At 47.5% G+C, this 20,556-nt stretch overlaps 1 protein-coding gene across 1 annotated transcript in view; it reads left to right on the top strand.

Moving 5' to 3' along the window:
• Positions 1-1,700: 1,700 nt before the first annotated feature.
• The window catches only part of SUPT6H (suppressor of Ty 6 homolog (S. cerevisiae)), a 21,146-nt gene continuing 2,290 nt past the window's right edge, over positions 1,701-20,556 (top strand). The window contains 32 exon segments of the mRNA XM_010192029.1: positions 1,701-1,809; positions 2,292-2,450; positions 2,604-2,674; positions 3,328-3,523; positions 4,178-4,262; positions 4,655-4,928; positions 6,441-6,542; positions 7,038-7,154; positions 7,674-7,763; positions 8,246-8,388; positions 8,655-8,806; positions 9,321-9,419; positions 9,576-9,705; positions 9,814-9,964; positions 10,384-10,538; positions 10,907-11,102; positions 11,455-11,594; positions 11,673-11,790; positions 12,412-12,488; positions 12,671-12,806; positions 13,235-13,372; positions 13,689-13,856; positions 14,383-14,510; positions 15,375-15,582; positions 16,046-16,193; positions 16,452-16,594; positions 17,367-17,507; positions 18,596-18,791; positions 18,915-19,153; positions 19,443-19,556; positions 20,041-20,165; positions 20,505-20,556. The exon segment at positions 20,505-20,556 is cut by the window's right edge and continues 9 nt beyond it. Coding sequence (XP_010190331.1) covers positions 1,701-1,809; positions 2,292-2,450; positions 2,604-2,674; positions 3,328-3,523; positions 4,178-4,262; positions 4,655-4,928; positions 6,441-6,542; positions 7,038-7,154; positions 7,674-7,763; positions 8,246-8,388; positions 8,655-8,806; positions 9,321-9,419; positions 9,576-9,705; positions 9,814-9,964; positions 10,384-10,538; positions 10,907-11,102; positions 11,455-11,594; positions 11,673-11,790; positions 12,412-12,488; positions 12,671-12,806; positions 13,235-13,372; positions 13,689-13,856; positions 14,383-14,510; positions 15,375-15,582; positions 16,046-16,193; positions 16,452-16,594; positions 17,367-17,507; positions 18,596-18,791; positions 18,915-19,153; positions 19,443-19,556; positions 20,041-20,165; positions 20,505-20,556 — 4,500 coding nt within the window.

Below are 20,556 nucleotides of genomic sequence, written 5' to 3'. Positions count from 1 at the left end.
GGAGAGGGATGCTTAAATACGTGTGTGTGACCTGGACGGTGTCCTTGTGAGGATGGGGATCACCCTGTGCCGCAGCAGCAAGGTCCTGTCTGGGTACGGAGCAGTAGCCTTGATCCGCTGCAATTTCTGCCTGTGTGGAGCACTGCAGATAGATGTTGGCCACAGCCACGTAATCCACAGCCAAGGAGTGTGAGCTGCTGTCAGCTCGTGTCCGAAATCTGACTGAGGTCTTTCCCTTGTCTTTGTTGTGGGTTTTCTTTAATGCGATACATCCAACGCGTTCCTCTGGAGCTATTAGTGTTTTAAGACTTAAAAGATTATCCAACATCGGCTTTGCACTTTTCTTCTCCTCTCTTTAAGAAGCCCCTGATTTTCCCCCAGTTGTTTGTGCACCACATGTGTGGATCTCTGGGCAGAACAAGGCGTCCTGCACGCGAGAAGTGTCGTGGCAAAGCCTTGGTCGCGTTGTCCCGTATGGGCCTGATTTCCTTCAGCTGTTTGTTTGCAGTGGGGAAATGATTACGGGAACATGTTGGAGTGTGTTTGTTTAGGTATCGTTCCCTGCTGTATGGAATTCTTTTCTTGGCCTTTTCTCTTTATTTTTTTTTTGTGCTAAATTACATCAGATGTAATTTAACGTGGAGGTTTTGGCTTCAGATCTGACACCTCCTCTGAGCTGCTTTTTGTGCCTTCCCAAAGGCTGGTGCTTCTTTCCTGGGCTGGTGTTTCATCTTCATAACCATTTGAGGAATTGTTTTCTTTTTTTCTTTTAGCTGACTGCTGTAAAACTTCTGTTGTCTTGGTGTATGTAAAAAGGAACTGAAAAGAAAAAAAAACCCCAGATCCTTTGAAAATTTTAGAAATGACAGCAAGTTTTGTAACCACAAGAAGTGGAAGGCTCAGAGAGACAGAACTTGAGCCGTGTCTTTGAGGACACGCACTTTCCGTTGTGTCAAGCTTGATTTATACTGCTTCCAGAAGCCCCAGTTGAGGAAAAACACCAAATAAAAGGTTCTGGATATAGAAATCACCCCGTTTCTATAGTCTCAGGTTACTTCCTAATCTCTGGATAGAAACCCCTGGCCTGGAGAGTTGGGCAGTCGGCAGCCCCAACACTGCAGCATCCCCCACACTTCTCTCCTGTTTACTCCCCGAGGCTCCCCAGAGCCTTGCTAACAGCCTGGGAGCACGAGTCCATCAAGGCCCTTTTCAGGGTCACCCTGGCTTCATTAACTGAGTGAGGATTAATCATATTAAGATCCTAATTGGTTGGACTGTGTGCCTAACGCCGTGCAGCGTCGGTGGCAGCGTGGGGTTGCTTCGCCTGGCTGTGTGGGAGGGGATGGAGGGGATGGAGGGCTTTGCCTGCGTGCAGCGTTTCAGCCACAGCCGGGAGCTCACTGTGTAACGAACACTGCTGTGATGGGTCCTGTCCTGCTCGCTGAGACAGGGTTTAACAGAAGCTGGCAGCACTTGGCTGCTGGCTTCGTTTGCCTAATCTCTGGTGACAGGGATGTCCAGGCAAGGTGGCCACTGGGTAATTCAGGGCCTTGATAGATAGCTTGTAACCCTCTTGCCTTAGCTGTCTTCTCTCCAAAACCCGGTAGGGGGAAGTGTTTGTGTTTTGCTTGCTCAGCTGATGCGATGGATGTCTCCTCTTTCCCCAGTTCCTGTGGAGCCGTGTGTGAGACGCTGCAGCCATGTCTGACTTCGTAGAAAGTGAAGCAGAGGAGTCCGAGGAGGAGTACAACCAGGACGGAGAGGTTGTCCCCAGAGTAACCAAGAAGTTTGTAGAGGAAGATGAGGATGGTGAGTCTGCCTGTCTGTTCTGTTTGCTGAGTTGTCGGCGTGCCTCGCTGCTTTATTTTACATCCCGTGACTCTGCAGATGGAGCAATAACTGCTATAATAGCGTGGCCATCTGTAGTCGATAATCTCAGCTGTTTAAGTGCCTCAAAGTGCCTAGGTGGTTTTTATATTTGGAAATAGAAAATACACTGCTTCATCCTTGTGGGACTTGCAGCCAAACAATTTGACAGTAAACAGTAAAAGCAGAGGAATTCTCCCAGTGTGAAGACTCCACCTCTTCCCTCTGCAGATAGAGCACAAGACCACGAGACGAGAAGTGGGTTTCTGGTGCAAGCAGCTGGCTGGGTTCTGTGTCAGTAAAAGTGTTCAGTTAAAACTCTGTGTGGATGGTGCGAAGGGAAATGCTGTTTACACAGAGCCGAGAAGGAGTCCTGAAAGATAATCCTTGAGTAAATGTCTGACACTTGCTACTCTCCACCCCAGATGAGGAAGAGGAGGAGGAGAATCTCGATGATCAAGATGAGCAGGGGAACCTGAAAGGATTCATTAATGATGATGATGATGAGGAAGAGGAAGAGGAGGAAGAAGCCAGTGATTCTGGAGACTCCGAGGACGATGTTGGCCACAAAAAGAGAAAGCGCAGTAGGTTTTATGATGATTGTTCACAGTGGGCCACTGCGTAATGCTCTCATGCTGCCCTGCATGGTCTAGGGACGCTATACCCTGCTCACTGGGTGATCCCTTCCTAAATTTAGTTAAGGAAGAGTCTAACTCGTCTCTGCTTTCTTCTCTTAGCTTTTGACGACCGCCTGGAGGATGATGATTTTGACCTCATTGAAGAGAACTTGGGTGTTAAAGTCAAAAGGGTGAGTTGTGTTCCCATGTTAATGGTGCGGTGCGTGTTAGCACGAAGGAGGGGTGGGCTCCTACCTGAAGCGAGCAAGTGGTGCCTCCCATCTGCTCCTGCCCTCTTGGGGAGAGAGAGCTGAGTGCTTGAAGGAAGCAGGATCTGATCTCTCCCTGCCCAGGCAACTGGAAGCTAGCCCCTAGAGTTTGCAAAACACTTTCTACTTGTTCCAAATATCTGCTGTACTCCTCCCTTCCCACCTCTGCAATCCAGTCTCAGAGGAGCCCATCTTACAATAACTTTCTCCTGCGTAGTGCTAACCTTAAAGTCAGTGCAAGCTCTTACGGGCTCTGAAGCTCCATCTGTAACACTCGCTAGAGGCACATCGAGCCACACTAACACTGGTGGTGACAGCGTGCAGGTGACACAGGCTTGGACGTGGTGCAGTCCTCGTCAGGCAGTTATGCCGTGTACACGCTGTGCCCAGTGAGCACCTGCAGCATGGCTCCAAGGGGATGGCTCTTCTCCCCTGTGTCTCTGCTGTGCTGGGCTCCATCCTGCTCCCTCTCAGGTGCCCGCAGAGGAAGCACAGTTCTGGTCTGGCAGAGACCACACTGACCCTGAGTGTCCGTGCCAGGAATTATGTGCACTAACAAGTCTTTCTGCTTGCAGCAAAAATTCAGGCGTGTACGAAAAATGTCCGATGATGAGGATGACGAAGAAGAAGATTATGGAAAGGAAGAGCATGAGAAAGAAGCCATTGCTGAAGAAATCTTTCAAGATGGTGAAGGAGAGGAGGGAGGGGAAGCTGTTGAAGCTCCTGTTGCTCCACCCGAAGAGGAAGAGGAGGAGGAGGAAGATGAATCTGGTGAGTATGGATGGTCTATTACATCCAAAGTTTGTCCTAGGATTAAAGTGCAGGAACCAAGTTAAGACTTTCTCAGAGCTGTAAGAAACCAAAGGCTGTAGCCCTGTCATGGCAAAGCTCTTGCTGGTCTGATTAATACCATTTTTAGAATTAAATATTTCTGGGTGGCAAGTTTAGTTTGTCTAAACTACTTTGTCCAGAAGCACGTTACATGTGTCGAGGTGTTGAACATCTCCTCTAAGCTGCCTCCAAAACGAAAATGCTTCAAAGGCAGGAAGTCAAGGCACTGTTTAGTACCTAGTAGCCTGCCCTACTTCTCTTCAGCATCAGCCCATCACCACTGCTAGTACCATACTGAAAGAGTTTCAAGAAAGCACCAAGGCCTTTTTTGACTGCCTTTTCAGTGCACTGAGCTGCAGATAATTGCAGATGACTTTGCCTGTGTCTGGAAGTTGTTTCTGGCTTGTAATTGTGGTTCAGGCTCCTGGAATGCCCAAGGCTGGTGTAGGAGATGCTGTGGGTAGCTGGGCAGAGTGACAGCCAGCCTGTATCTGTGATGAAGGCTCATAGCTGCACTGGCTGAGCTCAGCTTTTTCAGAGGTATCAGTTGAATATGTGAGTGTCATGACCACTGAATTGCTTCTCTGTGTCTAGACATCGATGACTTCATTGTGGATGATGATGGACAACCTCTGAAGAAGCCAAAATGGCGAAAGAAGCTTCCTGGGTACACAGATGCGTAAGTATTGATTGGAAATTGGCCTGGAGCCTCAAAAACAGCACTCAGCTTACTTTATTCTTGCAACTGCAGTGTGATTCAGCTTGTGGTTAGATGCTGCTGGTTTCTTTCCCCAAAGGAACCTGGTAAATTTAAACATGTACCTTTTAGCCTTTGATTTCTTAAATGTCTGACTCTTTCCTTTCTCTTATTTTTTTATGGGGATGCCAAAACCAGTCCCTTAAGAGAAATATTTGCATGTAAAGCTCAGAGAATTATGTACATATCCGTGATTTTTTAGCCTTGGTGCAAAACTAAAGCTTAGACTTGGGTGCTTTAGCTTCCTCTGTGTGGGTGGAGAGATGTTCTGTGAACTGCACCACGGGGCTGAGTGATAGTTTTTTGCCTTCCAGTGCTTTGCAGGAAGCCCAGGAAATCTTTGGTGTGGACTTTGACTATGATGAGTTTGAGAAGTACAATGAGTACGACGAGGAGATGGAGGAGGAATACGAGTATGAGGATGAGGAAGCTGAAGGAGAAACTCGTGTACGACCCAAAAAGACTGCCAAGAAGCGTGTCAGTCGGCGTAGCATCTTTGAGATGTACGAGCCTAGTGAGCTGGAGAGCAGTCACCTGACGGACCAGGACAACGAGATCCGCATGACAGACATGCCGGAAAGGTTCCAGGTGAGGGAAGAGAGTGCCAGTGTGCAGGCAGAAAGCATTTCAGCTCCCACTGAGTACAGCAGGCATGAGACCTGCAGGCCAGCTTTCTCACCTGGCTGCTGGCTGGATTTTGGCATCTTTTTCCCCTCTTTGAAGATCCCAACTCTCAAACGTGTAGGCGAAAACTGCGTTCAAACATATCAGTGATGTAGTGAACTGCTGTAGCTGTGGTGAGGGAAGAGAGTGCCAGTGTGCAGGCAGAAAGCATTTCAGCTCCCACTGAGTACAGCAGGCATGAGACCTGCAGGCCAGCTTTCTCACCTGGCTGCTGGCTGGATTTTGGCATCTTTTTCCCCTCTTTGAAGATCCCAACTCTCAAATGTGAAGGCGAAAACTGCGTTCAAACTATCAGTGACGTAGTGAACTGTTGTAGCTGTGTAAGCCTGGTTTTAGCACTGGTCATGGTCTGTCTTTGGCCAGTGGGTGCCAGTGTTGCGCTCCTGGGAGTGGTGCAGGGCTTGTGCTCTGCTGAGGTGTCCTTCACGAAGGATGCTGTTAGTCATGCCATGAGTTGCATTTCTGGATAGTGAGAGTGAAGCTGCAGTGCCAGAGAAGATCTGCCAGGGTTTTCTAGCCTGCCTATGTACCAGCCAACGTGTAACTGTTGATGTAACTGTACAAGCTGTTTTTGTAACTCACTTTAATCCAGGTAATTGGGACTTACACCACTCTCAACGTGAAGTCCTATTTGTGCTATTTGTGATTCCTAGGAATCAGTCTGGTATCTCATATTTTCGGCTTAATTTTACCCTGTATTCAGGTTTTCCCTGAATGATCCATGCACTTCAATCTCCTTTTAGTGTATGTTAATGTAATTCTGCAGAGAGGCTTGTTACCCTCCTTTGTAAAATGGGGTGTCTGAAGCTGCCAGTTTTTCAGGAGGATGATTTTTCCCATGCCAGTGTGCACAGCACAAGTGAATGTTGTGTGTAATGTCTTCTGGCCGTGTGTGGCCTGTTCACACATTTTGTCGTCTTCACGGATGTCAGTGATGATTAGAGCAGGCTTCCTGAAAGGGAATTGGCTGGGACTAAATGCCCAGAGAGAGTTTGGAGCTGCTTTATCTTCTGTTATTCTATGGCTGCAGCAAGAAAAGTGGTAACAAGGCTAGAAGAGGTGCAGATAAATTGGAACAGAGGATGTAGCTGCAGAGGTTTGGGAGTCTGGTATGAAGTGGGGGTACCCTGACTTGGTTATCACAGAAGACTCCACACCATTGCAAGCCTTTCCACAAGCCTTTGGTGGAATTGTTAGCTCCCTTTACCTAGTGTAAAACTGGTGCAGCTTTTTTATGTGCTCAGAAAACGCAGATGTTGAAGCACTATCCTTAGTAAAGCCCTGTGGGTGTGGGAGGTACTGAGACCCCATAAGTGACCTGCAGCTCGAAACAATAGTTTCCAGGCCTCTCGAAATCACGGTAGTGTGAGCCCTGGTGTTGCACGTGCTTCTGCTCATCCCGTTGTCTGTTCACAGTTGCGATCCATCCCGGTGAAGGGTGCTGAAGATGATGAGCTGGAGGAAGAAGCTGACTGGATTTATAGGAATGCATTTGCAACACCCACCATCTCCTTGCAGGTGAAGGACTATGCCTGGGACTTCTGTCCTAAGAGGACTTGAAAGTGCTGCAGATTTCCAGCCTGGAGATGTTATTCCAGGAGTCTGCTGAGAGAAATGTAGTGCTAAATATACATTTCTTTCTAGTTTTGAGCAGGTCATTTGACATGCACATGTCTTCATTTTCACGTTCATAAAACGGCAAAAAGGAACAGGGAAGTTGCAAGAATGCCAAGAATGATTAAAATATCTCTGAGCCACTGTGCACTTAGGGCTGAACTAGTATTAGCCATGATCTGCTTTCAACCATCAGTTACCTTGGCTGAATTCTGCTTCTCTGTTTTCCTTTAAGCCAGTCATGGCTATGATGTTTTTCTGTGGTCTAAAATCAGAGCACATACCTAAGCCTGCCTTCTGAGCTAACAAAATAGACCACTGTGTTCCAGCCTTAACCTGGACTGATCTTTTGGGGGTCAGCTCACAACAATGACCAACACAATGTGCTTCTCCTTTTAGGAAAGTTCTGACTACCTCGACCGCGGACAAGCCAGCAGCAGCTTCAGCCGCAAGGGACCCAGCACCATCCAGAAGATTAAAGAAGCCCTGAATTTCATGAGAAATCAACATTTCGAGGTACCTCACAACAATCATTGCCAAGATAAGGTCTGAGCTGCTGTCTCCTTATCCAGGCAGGATTAACAGGAGGTGCTGGAGGTGCTTAGGGAAGCAGACTAGAAGAGGCTGAGGTACCTTACCTTGTTGCCTCTCCTGTGACAACATGATGCTTTATTGAAAAGAGCAGCTCATCTTATGTGAGCTGTAGCAATGCAGGATTTGAGGCCTGTTTGATGGGGCTTTTATTGTGTTTCACTGATCCTGGACAAGTTGATGCTAAATGGGGTGGAGGAATTGCAGTCTCTTGAGCCTTGCTTAGTCCATTCAACCCATTCCCCGAGATGTTGGCTGATGTTGCAGAAGCTTTTTGGTCTATGTGGTATATTCTTTGGTGGAATGGTCTTAAGAGCTGGGGTATGACTTGGTACATCTCCCACGTTGCTGCCCCATGTGGAACAGAAGTGCTCTCTGGACTCCTGGCTGCCAGGAGCAGCCCAGTCTCCTGTTTGATGGTAATAAGTCTCATTTCTGACCCAGGTCCCATTCATCGCCTTCTACAGAAAGGAGTACGTGGAGCCAGAGCTGCACATCAATGACCTGTGGAGGGTCTGGCAATGGGATGAGAAGGTGAGGAGTGTTTTCACTGCCTATTATATTATATTTAACACGTCTTCCCACCTAGTCTGATACCTAGAGCAGATTTCTTTTTGGCTGTGGAGACCTTGTGTGTTATTTTTACTCGTGAATTTTTTTTTTGCATGTTTGCTATCATGTAAAGGGTTATCTGACAAAAGAGGGTTCAAAACAGTCCTTCCCCTTCACAGAGTTCCTTTTTAGTAGCGATCCTTCCTGCAAGGAGTGCAGGTTCCTTCTCTACTATCAGGTAGATCCAAGCCTTGATATTTTTTTTTTCTGTTAATATGGCCTAGCTCTGAGGTGAGACTTGCCACATGTGTCACATCTGGGCTTGGCTGTGGATGAAGACTTTGATTATTATTTTTATATGACAAATATCCCAAGATCCTGGGAGGCCATGTTTGGAAAGGGAGGAGACTAATGTGGCACACAGCTATGGTGCATTTCACTGCAAGTCTTTGTTCTCATAATAGTGGACCCAGCTGAAGATCCGCAAGCAGAACCTGACACGTCTGTTTGAGAAGATGCAAGCCTATCAGTACGAACAAATCTCTGCTGACCCAGACAAGCCCTTGGCAGATGGAATAAGGGCCCTGGATACTACTGACATGGAGAGGTATGGTGCCATGACTTTCTTATAGTAATTTGAAAACTACTTAATGTCTGTTAACTTGCCCAAACAGCACAAGCTCTCTGTGTGCTCTCTGCAGTGCATTTACTTTAGCCTCCCCACAAAGCCAGCAATGAGAATATTTAAAACTCTTTTAGAAGACGAGCCCAAGTGCTCCTCCTGCCTGGCCTGTACCAGAGCAGGTTCCTGGAGTGCTCTAACCACAGCTCAGCTGCGCGCAGGGTGTAACATGCTGGCTTTGCATGCCGTAGGCTGAAGGATGTGCAGTCCATGGACGAGCTGAAGGACGTGTATAATCACTTCCTGCTGTACTATGGGCGAGACATCCCCAAGATGCAGAACGCTGCCAAGGCTGCTCGAAAGAAGCAAAAGCGTATCCGAGAGGATGGTGAAGAGGAGGAAGGTTTGTCCTCAGATTTGATAGTCTCCTAATTGTGGGCTGGTTGAAAATCCTGGTTCAAAAGACTAGTGAGAAAGTTTGTTGAAAAGCTCATGTGTTTGCACAGAGCATCTCTGCTGTTTTATTTTTATCTGAAGTTAGTCCCAGGTCTTCCAGGCATCTCTGAAAATTCTTAGCTTGCCACACAAGGTGCTGCTTTTCTGATGGACTAAATACCACCCCTCATGGCAGGGGCCAAAGCAAGAATCAGTCACCTTGACATGTGTTTTAAATGTGCAACCCAGAGTTACTGCTATTAGAACTGCAAAAGAATGAAACTGAAGTGAAGGTAGCATTTTCAAGGTTTTTTTTTCTAATTTTGCATAATTTTAAGGCTACTGTGACCTTAGAGATGTGTTTGTGGAATTTAGGGACTCTAAGAATGTAGGTTATGTGGTAGCTTTATTGTGTTTCTGACATGCTGCAGCAGTCTGGATGCCTCTGTAAAGAGGACTTGCTAAACATGTCCTTCCCCCAGGTGAAGGAGAGGATGCAGAAGATGATGAGCAGAAAGGGCCTGAGCTGAAGCAGGCTTCCCGTCGGGACATGTACACCATCTGTCAGACAGCTGGGCTGGGTAAGGGCTGTGCTCCGTCCTGCTTAGCTTGCAGTGGCCTAGCCCGCGTGCTCTTCGGGGTGGTGTGGCTTATCTGTACAAGGAGGACGGGTAGTTTTGCTCAGCGTAAGCTTTGTACCTTTGTCCTCATCATTTTTGTGGGGTTTTTTTCCCCAGATGGCCTGGCTAAGAAGTTTGGTCTGACACCTGAGCAGTTTGGAGAGAATCTCCGAGACAGTTACCAGCGGCACGAGACGGAGCAGTTCCCTGCAGAGCCCCTGGAGCTGGCCAAGGATTATGTGTGTAGGTCAGTGGCAGAGGACACCTTCATGGAGGTCCTGCAGATGTGATGCAGGGGAGGGGATCTGGGAGCATTTTCAAGTCCTAAACTTTGATACTGTCTTCTTGTTTTCAGTCAGTTCCCAAGCCCTGAAACTGTGCTGGAAGGAGCCCGGTACATGGTGGCTTTGCAGATAGCCAGGGAGCCTTTGGTCAGACAGGTCCTGAGACAGACTTTCCAAGAAAGAGCTAAAATCAACATTTCACCAACCAAAAAGGGGAAGAAGGTAAGGAAGGGAGCTCTGACTGTGTGGGTCAATTCAGGGAAGGATCTAAATAGCATACAAATGCTCATTTTTGTGTCTGAGAACTTCTCCCATGTCAGTGGCAGCTCTGAATAAATCTCGGAGCAGCATGTGAGCTGGGCTGTTGCAGAGGCCAGCTCAGCAGCATGCTGTATTTTAAGTCTCAGCATTTCATCAGAGCTGATTCTTGCTGTTGAGATGTTGCCTTCAGTTATTGGAACAGTCTCTGTTTCTCTGGGTCTGGGAATGAAATTCACTGTGTCCTGCTGGGGAAGGAAATGCAGACTGGCAGGCATAGGGGTGAGGGAGTATTGAACAAAAACCATTGTCTGCTACAGTATACAGAAGGGTCTTTCTTCCTGAATGCCGTGCATGCATGCTGACTGTCTCCTCTCTCCCAGGATATTGATGAAGCCCACTATGCCTATTCCTTTAAATACTTGAAGAACAAGCCTGTGAAGGAGCTGCGAGATGACCAGTTCCTGAAAATGAGCCTGGCAGAGGAGGAAGCACTGCTCACTATAGATATCAGCATTGACATGAAAGGAGTGGAGGGGTGAGTCCTCACTGGCTGCGCCATCTGTGCCTTGGCAGAGCTCATTATTCTGTGCTGTTAGAGCTCCTGTGTAACCCAAACTGCTCCTGGAAGCCTTGGCGTGGTGACTTCCTGCACCTTAAAGCCAAGTGGCCTCTCAGGGTCTTGCTTTTTTAGTTAATCTTATTGAAAACTTTAGAAGATGTCTGGTTTATTTATTTGAAGGCAAACTCTGAAGCCTTTGGGATTTTTAGAAAACATTATGCTTGTTTCCCAACCACCCTCACTGTGTGACTCCTTGGTTCCTTCTCAGTGCAGGAATCTGAGAGTGGTGCTGTCAGTGCAGGTGTTTGAAGCCCTTCTGTATCTCCCCTTCTCATTTCTTACAGTTATGGTAGCGACCAGACATACTTTGAGGAAATCAAGCAGTTCTATTATCGGGATGAGTTCAGCCACCAGGTGCAGGAGTGGAATCGGCAGCGTACGATGGCCATCGAGCGTTCCCTCAACCAGTTCCTCTACGTGCAGATGGCTAAAGAGTTGAAGAACAAGCTGTTGGTGGAGGCCAAAGAGTATGTCCTCAAGGTGAGACAGGGGGTGGGTGGGTTTGAATCAGAGCTGGGTTACAAATGCTGAAAGTCCTGCAGTGTGCTGAGGAGAGCTGCTGACAGGCCATACACAGGCTCTTGGGAAGGAGGAAGAAGCAGGCGGGGTCTGAGTCTGGTTCTTTCCCAAGGTTGAAGCAAAAAGCAGATATCAGTGGGAGGGAAGATGGGGTCCGTGGTTCTAGAGAGCTGGTCCCAGCCCTGACAGAACGTACTGTCTTGCTGCCTTGGGCAGTCCATGATCTGCTGGAGAAGGGCTATGCCAAAGCACCTGCAGAGCTCAGAAAAACCTGGATTTTCTCATTTTTCTCTCCCCTTCTCTGTTCTCTCAGGCTTGCAGCCGGAAGCTGTACAACTGGCTAAAAGTAGCTTCATACCGTCCTGATCAGCAAGTGGAGGAAGATGATGATTTCATGGATGAAAACCAAGGGAAAGGGATTCGGGTGCTAGGCATTGCATTTTCTTCAGCCAGGTAGGAGAAGGGGAATTGCCTCTGGATCCATGTACAGCTTTAGCAGTCTTCCGTGTCTGAGTGACCTCTGTTTCGCAGGGACCACCCCGTGTTTTGTGCCCTTGTTAATGGAGAGGGCGAGGTTACAGACTTCCTTCGATTGCCGCATTTCACGAAGAGAAGGAACGCCTGGCGTGAAGAAGAGAGAGAAAAGAAGGTGAGCCTTGGCACAGCAGTTGGCAAGATGAATGTCTGCACGTTGGTTTTGGTACAGTACAATCCACTGTGAGCTGGAAATAGTCTGAAGAAAGCTCAGGCTTTGTCACGCTTGCGTGCAAAACTACTGCCTTTTTCCCACCCTGTAATTATTCTGGCAGAACAGTTGCTTGCAGTTAGATTCCAGTTCATCTCCTCTGCTCCTCTGACAAGGAGTGGCAAGGCCTTGCTATTCCTGAGTTCTGCTGGCTGGGAGTTTGTGAGCTTCTGTAGCCTCAGCTACGGAAATTTTCTCCCTTTTCCCTGTTCACGTGGTGAGAGTCTGTGGGACCTACTGGAGCTTGGGTCAGGCTTTTGACTTCCATCCCCTGCTTGCACTGATTTCCTTGTAACACTGGAGCGTGATGCCATCAGGCTTGCTTCTTCTGAGCTTTTATGTTTGTCGTTAGAGTGGTCAGGAGCTGTGAGGCCAGTGTGTGGAAAAGCCATGTTCATGTCATGGTGGCAGATTAGGGTGGCAGTGGGGGAGGATTTACCCTGTGAAATTAGCCAGGGCTGGTAGTTAGCTCAGTACAGAAACCCTCTAGCTTTCCTGCTCTGACCGTCTCGCTTTCTTTTCCAGGCTCAGGATATTGAAACCTTGAAAAAATTCCTCCTGAACAAGAAGCCTCACGTGGTGACAATTGCAGGCGAGAACAGGTCAGTCTTTGTGTTCCTTCCAGTTACCAGTCTCTTTGCAGTCCTTTTCTGGTGCATGTACACATTTCGCTGTTTCTGTCTGTGGTGTGAGGTAAAGGTAACCCGTTGGTGTTATCTCCCTGAGTGACTCCAGGACCCAGCTTTGTGCTCCCCCCTCAATCCCCTTGGCTGTCTCTCCCTAGGGATGCTCAGATGCTGATGGAGGATGTAAAGAGAATTGTTCATGAGCTGGATCAAGGGCAGCAGCTGTCCTCTATTGGAGTGGAGCTGGTGGACAATGAACTGGCCATCCTCTACATGAACAGCAAGAAGTCTGAGGTGAACCTTCTCTTATTCCAGCTATCCTTCAGTCTGTCACTCATTCGTGCTGTCTCATCCTCCGTTTGTTGTGCTGACCTGCTGCCTCATGTGATCCATCTAGTCACTGATGTACTGCTCTTTGGATCAAGGCAGAACGTCTTATTTAGGCTTCCCTGAAGAGATCAGCGCCAGCAGATGTACAAAGTAGATATCGATGTAGTCTGGAATGCATCTTGCTCGGCTGAGGGGATGGAGTTGTTTTATTCGTAAATAAATTTTATTCCTAAAGGCTTTGCAGCAGAGTTGCTGGGAGCCTTTGACCTCAGCTCTCTTTGGCCTGAGCACCAAATGCTTCCTTTGTCCCAGTCGCTGTCTGCTGTGTCTCTGCTGCTTGTGCTACAAAGTGCAAAAACACCATTAGGGTTTTTTCCTCTGGCCTCCTGCAGAATGAGTTCCGGGATTACCCACCTCTGCTGCGTCAAGCCGTCTCCCTTGCTCGCCGCATTCAGGATCCCCTCATAGAGTTTGCCCAGGTCTGCAGCTCCGACGAGGATATTCTCTGCCTCAAACTCCACCCTCTGCAGGTAACTTTACTTTGTGAGATTCTTCTCTGCAAGAGAAAGTGGCTTGAGAGGCCTGGGACAGTTTGCTGTCAAATAAAAGTATTCCAAGTCGATCTGGTGCAAGTTCTGCCTGTTCTATGCCATATTCAGGCTACACAGCACCAGGTTTTTTTGCCTCCTTTAGTACATCTGCTTCCTGCCTTTAGGCTGTTTTCAGGGGTAACTCTGAGGTGCAGCGCAGCTCCTGAGATCCAATCTGTTGTGTTTGGCTCAGCTTGCTTATGGCAAAGCGTTGCATGCATCTCCTTGCGAGGCTAACAGCTCTCCTTTCTGTCAGGAGCACGTGGTGAAGGAGGAACTGCTGAATGCTCTCTACTGCGAATTCATCAACCGTGTGAATGAGGTGGGAGTGGATGTCAATCGGGCGATTGCTCACCCTCACAGCCAGGCTTTGCTGCAGTACGTGTGTGGCCTGGGACCACGCAAAGGCACTCATCTTCTGAAGGTAAGGAGGCTTCTGTTCCTGCCTACAAAAACTGTACATCACCAAGAATGTGCGAGTTGGCCTGATGGCAGTGCTGTTACGAGCCAAGTCTGGGTCCTGTGTGCCAGATGCAGCTGACAGCTCTGTTGACGTGTGTTTTAGTATGTGTTATCTCACTGCGCCTAACCCCGGAGCTGTGCGTGGACTTACATCCCTGATAGACCCAAGCAGCTCAGCAGATCCGTCAATCCTAGGCAGCTCCTGAGCCCACAGGAACAGATCCACTGTTGCAGTATCAAGATTGCTCTGTACTGTAGAAAACACAAGGCAAAAAGCCAACGCTTTTCCTGAGAGTTGGAGCTGCTCCATGTGGAGTCATCTCCTGTCATACAGTGTTGAGACACAGGCAGAGAGCACCAATGTATGAGTTGTGATAGGCTTATGTCAGATGCTTTGAACACTGCAGTGTCCAGTGAGTCCTCTGCTTTTCCTGGAGAACCCTTGTGTTTGAATAGCAAGGTTTATACTCTTACCTCTCTCTCTCCAGATCTTAAAACAAAACAACACACGTCTGGAGAACAGGACCCAGCTGGTTACGATGTGTCACATGGGACCCAAGGTGTTTATCAACTGCGCTGGCTTCATCAAAATTGACACAGCGTCGCTGGGCGATAGGTGGGTACCGGGTTGTGCTCAATGTGATACGAGATACGGAGCTAGCATGAGTGACAGTCTGAAGCACTCTTGTTCTGTGGAGTCCATGTTCCCAGGAGTTTGTGTGTGGCCCCTCTTGATCTCTGGCCAAGTTCATGTATTGCTGGTTATTAATCTGATTCTTAAGGGCAGCTAAACTCGCACAGCAATGTGAGCTGCAGAACATTAATTATATAGCTTGCTATGGTTTGAAAGGGCCTTTGTGGTCAAGAGGAACTAAACTAAAACCAGTTGTTCCCTCACATAGCCATCACGTGTGTCCGTCAGTAACACGTGTGCAGTTTTGCTTAGTTTTTACCTACTCCTACCATCAGGATTTTATTTTTCTAAAGTTTCAGACTTGAGACATAACTTGGCAATTCAGTTTCCTCTTAAACTAGTAGCAATACTGGGAAGTTTGTAGACCATTAGGTTACTGGTAATGAAACGAGAGATGTGCTTTTGGAGGACAGCAGTAACGTAGTTTCTAAATCTCTAACTGACCCTTTGCACAGAAGAGGCACTTGGAAATACTCCTTCTCCAGGGCTGGCACAGGATCCTTTTTTGCCTTTGAAAAGCAATCTGAGAAAGGACACCTGGCTGAATCCTTACACTGAGTGATCCAACCCTGCTCGGTCCCTGGTTCTTGCAGGATACAAGTCCCAGAGATGCAGGGGGCTAAGTGTAGCTGATTTAGCAATGAAAAATTTGTGCCCTTTTTAAGACAGTTTGTTCCACTGAGGTCAATAGTGGCTCTCAACAGTGTGGTTTGTTACTGAGCTGCAGGAGGTGACTTTGGAACCCTGCAGAATCCTTATCTGTACATTGCTTTCGTTTTGTTTCAGTACTGATTCCTACATTGAAGTCCTAGATGGGTCTAGGGTCCATCCTGAAACCTATGAATGGGCAAGAAAAATGGCAGTGGATGCCTTAGAATACGATGAGTCTGCAGAGGACGCTAATCCTGCAGGAGCTCTGGAGGAGATCTTAGAAAACCCCGAGCGTCTGAAAGACCTGGATCTCGATGCCTTTGCTGAAGAACTGGAAAGACAGGTGTGCTGGGGGTTTGTGGTGCTGAAAAACAGAGGGGGAGCTCTGCTGTCCAGCTCAGTTTCTTATGTTTTATAGCTGATGACCCTTATCTATTTTAGGAGATGAACGTTTAGCTGTTGCCATTGTAAAATGTATAAACAGCCATGAAGAGTATTCAGTGTCTGACAGAGGCATGCAATAAATGCTTACAGAAAGTACACTTGGGGCAGTGGGAGGAAGGAGTCAGGAGTCAGTAATTAGATCGTTTAAGCCGTTCTCCCTGAAATTATCTTTGTTTCTGAATGTATTGATAGTCTTGACCTCAACATTCTGTGACTGAGTTTCACAGTTTGGTACCCTGTGCCTTCCTCTTTTTTTAAATTTCCTGATTGATAAGTTCCTTGTATTCTTTCATAACTTATGCTAGATTCCCTACGCACCTCCTTCCTGCTGCTCATGGCTTTAACCTTTGAATACCCCACAGGGCTACGGTGACAAGCACATCACTTTATATGACATTCGAGCTGAACTGAGCTGCAGGTACAAGGACCTGAGGACCCCCTACCGTTCTCCAAACACAGAAGAGGTCTTCAATATGCTGACCAAAGAAACTCCAGAGACTTTTTATATAGGTATAGCATCCCTGTTTGCATCCTTTGTTTCTGTCATCCTAAGTTGACTTAGGATGTGTCAAGATGGGGCAGAAGGATCTTGGTGAGGGTGATTTTGGGACAGTGCTATGGTTGCATGTATGTGAAGCATCTTTTCAAGTCCTTGGGTAGTCTCTTAACACCTTCATCCACAACTACCTTAGATTGAGGGAACTGCCCAGCCCTGCAGCTGGTGTTCAGTTTTTCATGCTTTCCTTCTCCTCTCCCATCACACCACAGGTAAAATGATCATCTGCAACGTGACTGGGATAGCACACAGGCGGCCACAAGGAGAAAGCTACGACCAGGCAATACGAAACGACGAATCTGGCCTTTGGCAGTGTCCTTTCTGTCAGCAGGATAACTTTCCAGAACTCAGTGAGGTTGGGCTGCTTCTCCTAATGGGCTTGCATGTGTCAGGAGTCTGCTATCAGCAGGCTTGAGCGCTTTGTAGGGCTTTGGGGAGACAAGGTATCAGAGCCAAGATTATGTCTGCAATGCCCCAGGATCCCAACCTGAATATGGCCTTTGGCTGCAAATAGAATCTGTTCCACTTTTTTGACTAATTGCTTTGGTTTAGATTTGACAGGTCCTTCATGGCTACATCATGGATTTTAGTGAACTTGGCTAGGAGTGAGATGGACCTGGGGCTAAGCTGACCTGTTCTTTGCAAATGCGTAAAGTAGGCTTGTTTGTGGTCTAGGATTGTGTTTTACGCAGAGAAACTGCCCGTGGCACTGAGAACAGGAGTTTGTTCTGCCACCTTCTCAATTTTAAGAACTTAACTTGACTCCCTGCTGCTTAATGCAGCTGTACTTTAGGTCTCTTTTAAACACTGCTGAATTCCAGCTTTGATAATCCGAGACTTTAAAAGCCTATAGCGTTCATTAGAAACCAGCCCTAGCTGCAGGTTTGTGTTCAGGGTCTAAAAATGTTCTGACCTTCCTGGTTGCAAAGCCCCACAAGCTGAGCAGAACCAAAGTAGGAAGATTGTGTTACTGGGTCACATTCATTGAAGTCCTCTGTCCCCTGCCTTTCCACATGTGTCGTCTGACTGCAACAGTTTGCTGACACAGCTTTTAGACTTGTTTGAGTGTGAGCTACGGAGGCTATTTTGTTTCAGTGCTGAATGACTTTACTTTTGCCTTGCTCAAGGTTTGGAACCACTTTGACAGCGGTTCCTGCCCGGGTCAAGCCATTGGAGTGAAGACCCGTCTGGATAACGGCGTTGCTGGCTTCATCCCAACAAAGTTTCTCAGTGATAAGGTGGTCAAGCGGCCAGAAGAAAGGGTGAAGGTATGAAAGCAGTGGATTTTCACATAGCGAGAGCTGGCAGAGCCTGGAGCCAGTACCAATGATTCACAGTTTGGTTAATGATGCTGTTCCCTAAAAGACTTTTCAAACCTTATTTGCAGTTAAGAACTTCAAATCAGCAGTGAGTTCAGGTTCTGGTTAGTGTCCTTCTCCCACAGTGCAAATCTCTCTTGGCAGCTGGTGCGAACCGTGTTAATCAGTTAACATGTTGCACTGCGGGAGGATTTATTGTAGTCTGGCTAAAGTCTGGGCTTAGGAGACCAGAAGGCATTCTAATGCAGAGCTGCCCTTTGTTTCTGGCTTTCTAAAGAGTTCACAGAACTCCTGTTAGATACGCAAGGGTCACTTTCCCTCTTCTCGGAGTTTTTTCTTCTCTGTCAATTCATTTGTAGAGGTCATCAGAGTTACTGGTCATGCTCAGGACAGGGATTGGGGTTCTGAAAGAAACAGAATCACATATTTTTATCACATGGTAAAATAGAGGTTTAACATCTTTGCCCTTTTGGAGTCCCCCTGACAGTCCATACAGGTGATGGATAATCCTGTAAGATCAGAGGTCTCAGCATTTCTTTAAAGAGTCATTAACTCAGCACGGTTAACTGGACTAAGACATTGCAGTTTTTGTGGTGGTATTTTCTGTTTCCCATTTAATTAGAACAGTCCTTTGGGTGTCTTCCACTCTGTTTCTGAACAGATTAACTGCTTTCTTGCACATCATGAAGTCCTGTTTTGTAGCTCCCATTGTTTAAGATACATAAAACAGCAGAATTAATTGTCCCCAGCCTCCAGATGTGCAGTTTGCTGTGTGTTATGGAAGCATAGCTAGCAGACATGGAGGAAATCTCCCTGTTTTCCCTTGAATATCTTTTGATTCTAGTCATCTTGAGGAATTGGTTGATTTTAGGTTCATATGGAAGGATCACTCTTAGCGGTTATATCACTCTGAAGTATGTGAAGGGATTTGTACCTCCTCATTGGCAGCGTGACCCTGCACAGATTGCTCTGTAGCACAGGGAGGCTGGCGTATCGGCCAGACCTCCTGCTCAGCTTTGCCTGGCCCTCTCCTGCAGGTGGGAATGACCGTTCACTGCAGGATTATGAAGATTGACATTGAGAAGTTCAGTGCAGACCTGACCTGCAGGACCTCGGACTTGATGGATAAGAACAATGAGTGGAAACTGCCTAAAGACACTTACTACGACTTTGACTCTGAGGCAGCAGATCACAAACAGGAAGAAGACATGAAAAGAAAGCAGCAGCGGACAAGTGAGTCTCTCATTTTACTCTCCCTCATAATGCAAGTCTACAGGAGAATAAGCACAAGTAAACATGTACTTGGAAATAAAACAGTTCCTCTTGGAAGCCTAAACACTCCTGTTTGTCCTCTAGCATACATCAAGAGAGTAATTGCTCACCCATCATTCCACAACATCAGCTTCAAGCAAGCTGAGAAGATGATGGAGACCATGGACCAAGGGGATGTGATTATTCGACCAAGTAGCAAAGGGGAGAACCACCTGACTGTCACCTGGAAGGTGAACGATGGGATTTACCAGCATGTGGATGTCCGAGAAGAGGGCAAGGAGAATGCCTTCAGCCTGGGCTCCACGCTTTGGATTAACACAGAGGTAAGAGCCTGGCAGAGCATACCTGGGAACGAGTGTGTGGGGAAGAAGCAGTACTTTTTTTGGCAGAACAGATTAGTACAGCTTTTCTGTCCTTGCAGCTGCTTTCGGGCTGCTGGAGGGTACCTTCCACTGCAGATCCCAGATTCTTAGACAGTACTTAACTCTTTAAGTTCTTATTCTCAAAGCATCCAGCCTTGATGTGCAGAATGTATGACTGAGAGCTGTATGCTACCATCAGAGTTCCTCATCATGCACCCTAAATACCTCCTTTAAATCTGTTTGTTCAAAGGAATTTGAAGACCTGGATGAAATTGTTGCTCGCTATGTCCAGCCAATGGCTTCTTTTGCAAGAGACCTGTTGAATCACAAATACTATCAGGACTGCAACGGTGGAGACAAGAAGGTGAGCCTGCCCCAGGCTGTGGTAGCTTGTGTAGGAGATAAAGGAGCATAGTATAAGTCTCTTTGTCTCGGGACAGGTCTTAAACTCTTAGAGTCTGCCATAAGCTGTTGCTGGACAGAGTTCTCTGCTCTTCCTCTTGGTGCTTGGGGCTTGGCAGTCACTTTTCAGCTGTAGGTCTCGGGGAATTCTGTCTGAGAGCAGTGGAGTTAGGACATGGGAGTGTGGTGTCCTGCAGCAGATGTGGTGTGGTGTGCCTGCCAGAAAATGTCACTGAAGGGAGAGTATTGGCTTTCTGTGACCTGGTGACATTTGTGCAGCAGCCCTGCACAGAAATGGTGCAGTTGGTGGTCCCTATTGGATCGCCAGCCTCGGGGCTGGGCGGAAAAAGGGCTGACCACAGCATGGAGGGACATATCTGTAGGCCCTGTGTTGCTAAGATTTCAGGCTCTCTTGAACGTTTCTGTTCGTCTCTCTCCCTAATTAGAAGCTGGAAGAGCTGCTCATAAAGACCAAGAAAGAGAAGCCAACATTTATTCCCTACTTTATCAGTGCCTGTAAAGATCTACCTGGCAAATTCCTCCTCGGATATCAGCCTCGAGGCAAACCAAGGTAAGTGAGAGGCAACCCCAGCAGCTGCGGCCGAGCACTGCCAGTACCACCCTCAGCTTATCGCTGCCAGTTTCTCTTCCAGCTCTGTCAGTCATGACATGGGTGTAGGCAGTGTTAGATAGACTTTTGTATGGAAAGGCATGGTAATTTGGAGCAATTGTTTGAAAACAAAATTCAAGTGTTGGGGGTAGGTCTGTCTGTTCATTATCAGTGCAGTCATCACCTGAGTTTGCAGGGCCATGCTTGTTCTGGCTGTGACCTGTGAGTGTTCAGTGGCGGGTATGGCTCTGAAGCAGCCTGTGATCTCTTGTGTGCTCCTGCATTCTGTGCTCCTCACAGGATAGAGTATGTGACGGTGACGCCAGAAGGATTCCGCTACCGGGGCCAGGTC

Source organism: Mesitornis unicolor, unplaced genomic scaffold (assembly GCF_000695765.1).
Source record: "Mesitornis unicolor isolate BGI_N332 unplaced genomic scaffold, ASM69576v1 scaffold18850, whole genome shotgun sequence".
Lineage (NCBI taxonomy): Eukaryota > Metazoa > Chordata > Aves > Mesitornithiformes > Mesitornithidae > Mesitornis > Mesitornis unicolor.
The sequence above is the reverse complement of the archived record's forward strand: the minus strand, read 5'-3'. Positions and strand labels throughout refer to the sequence as shown.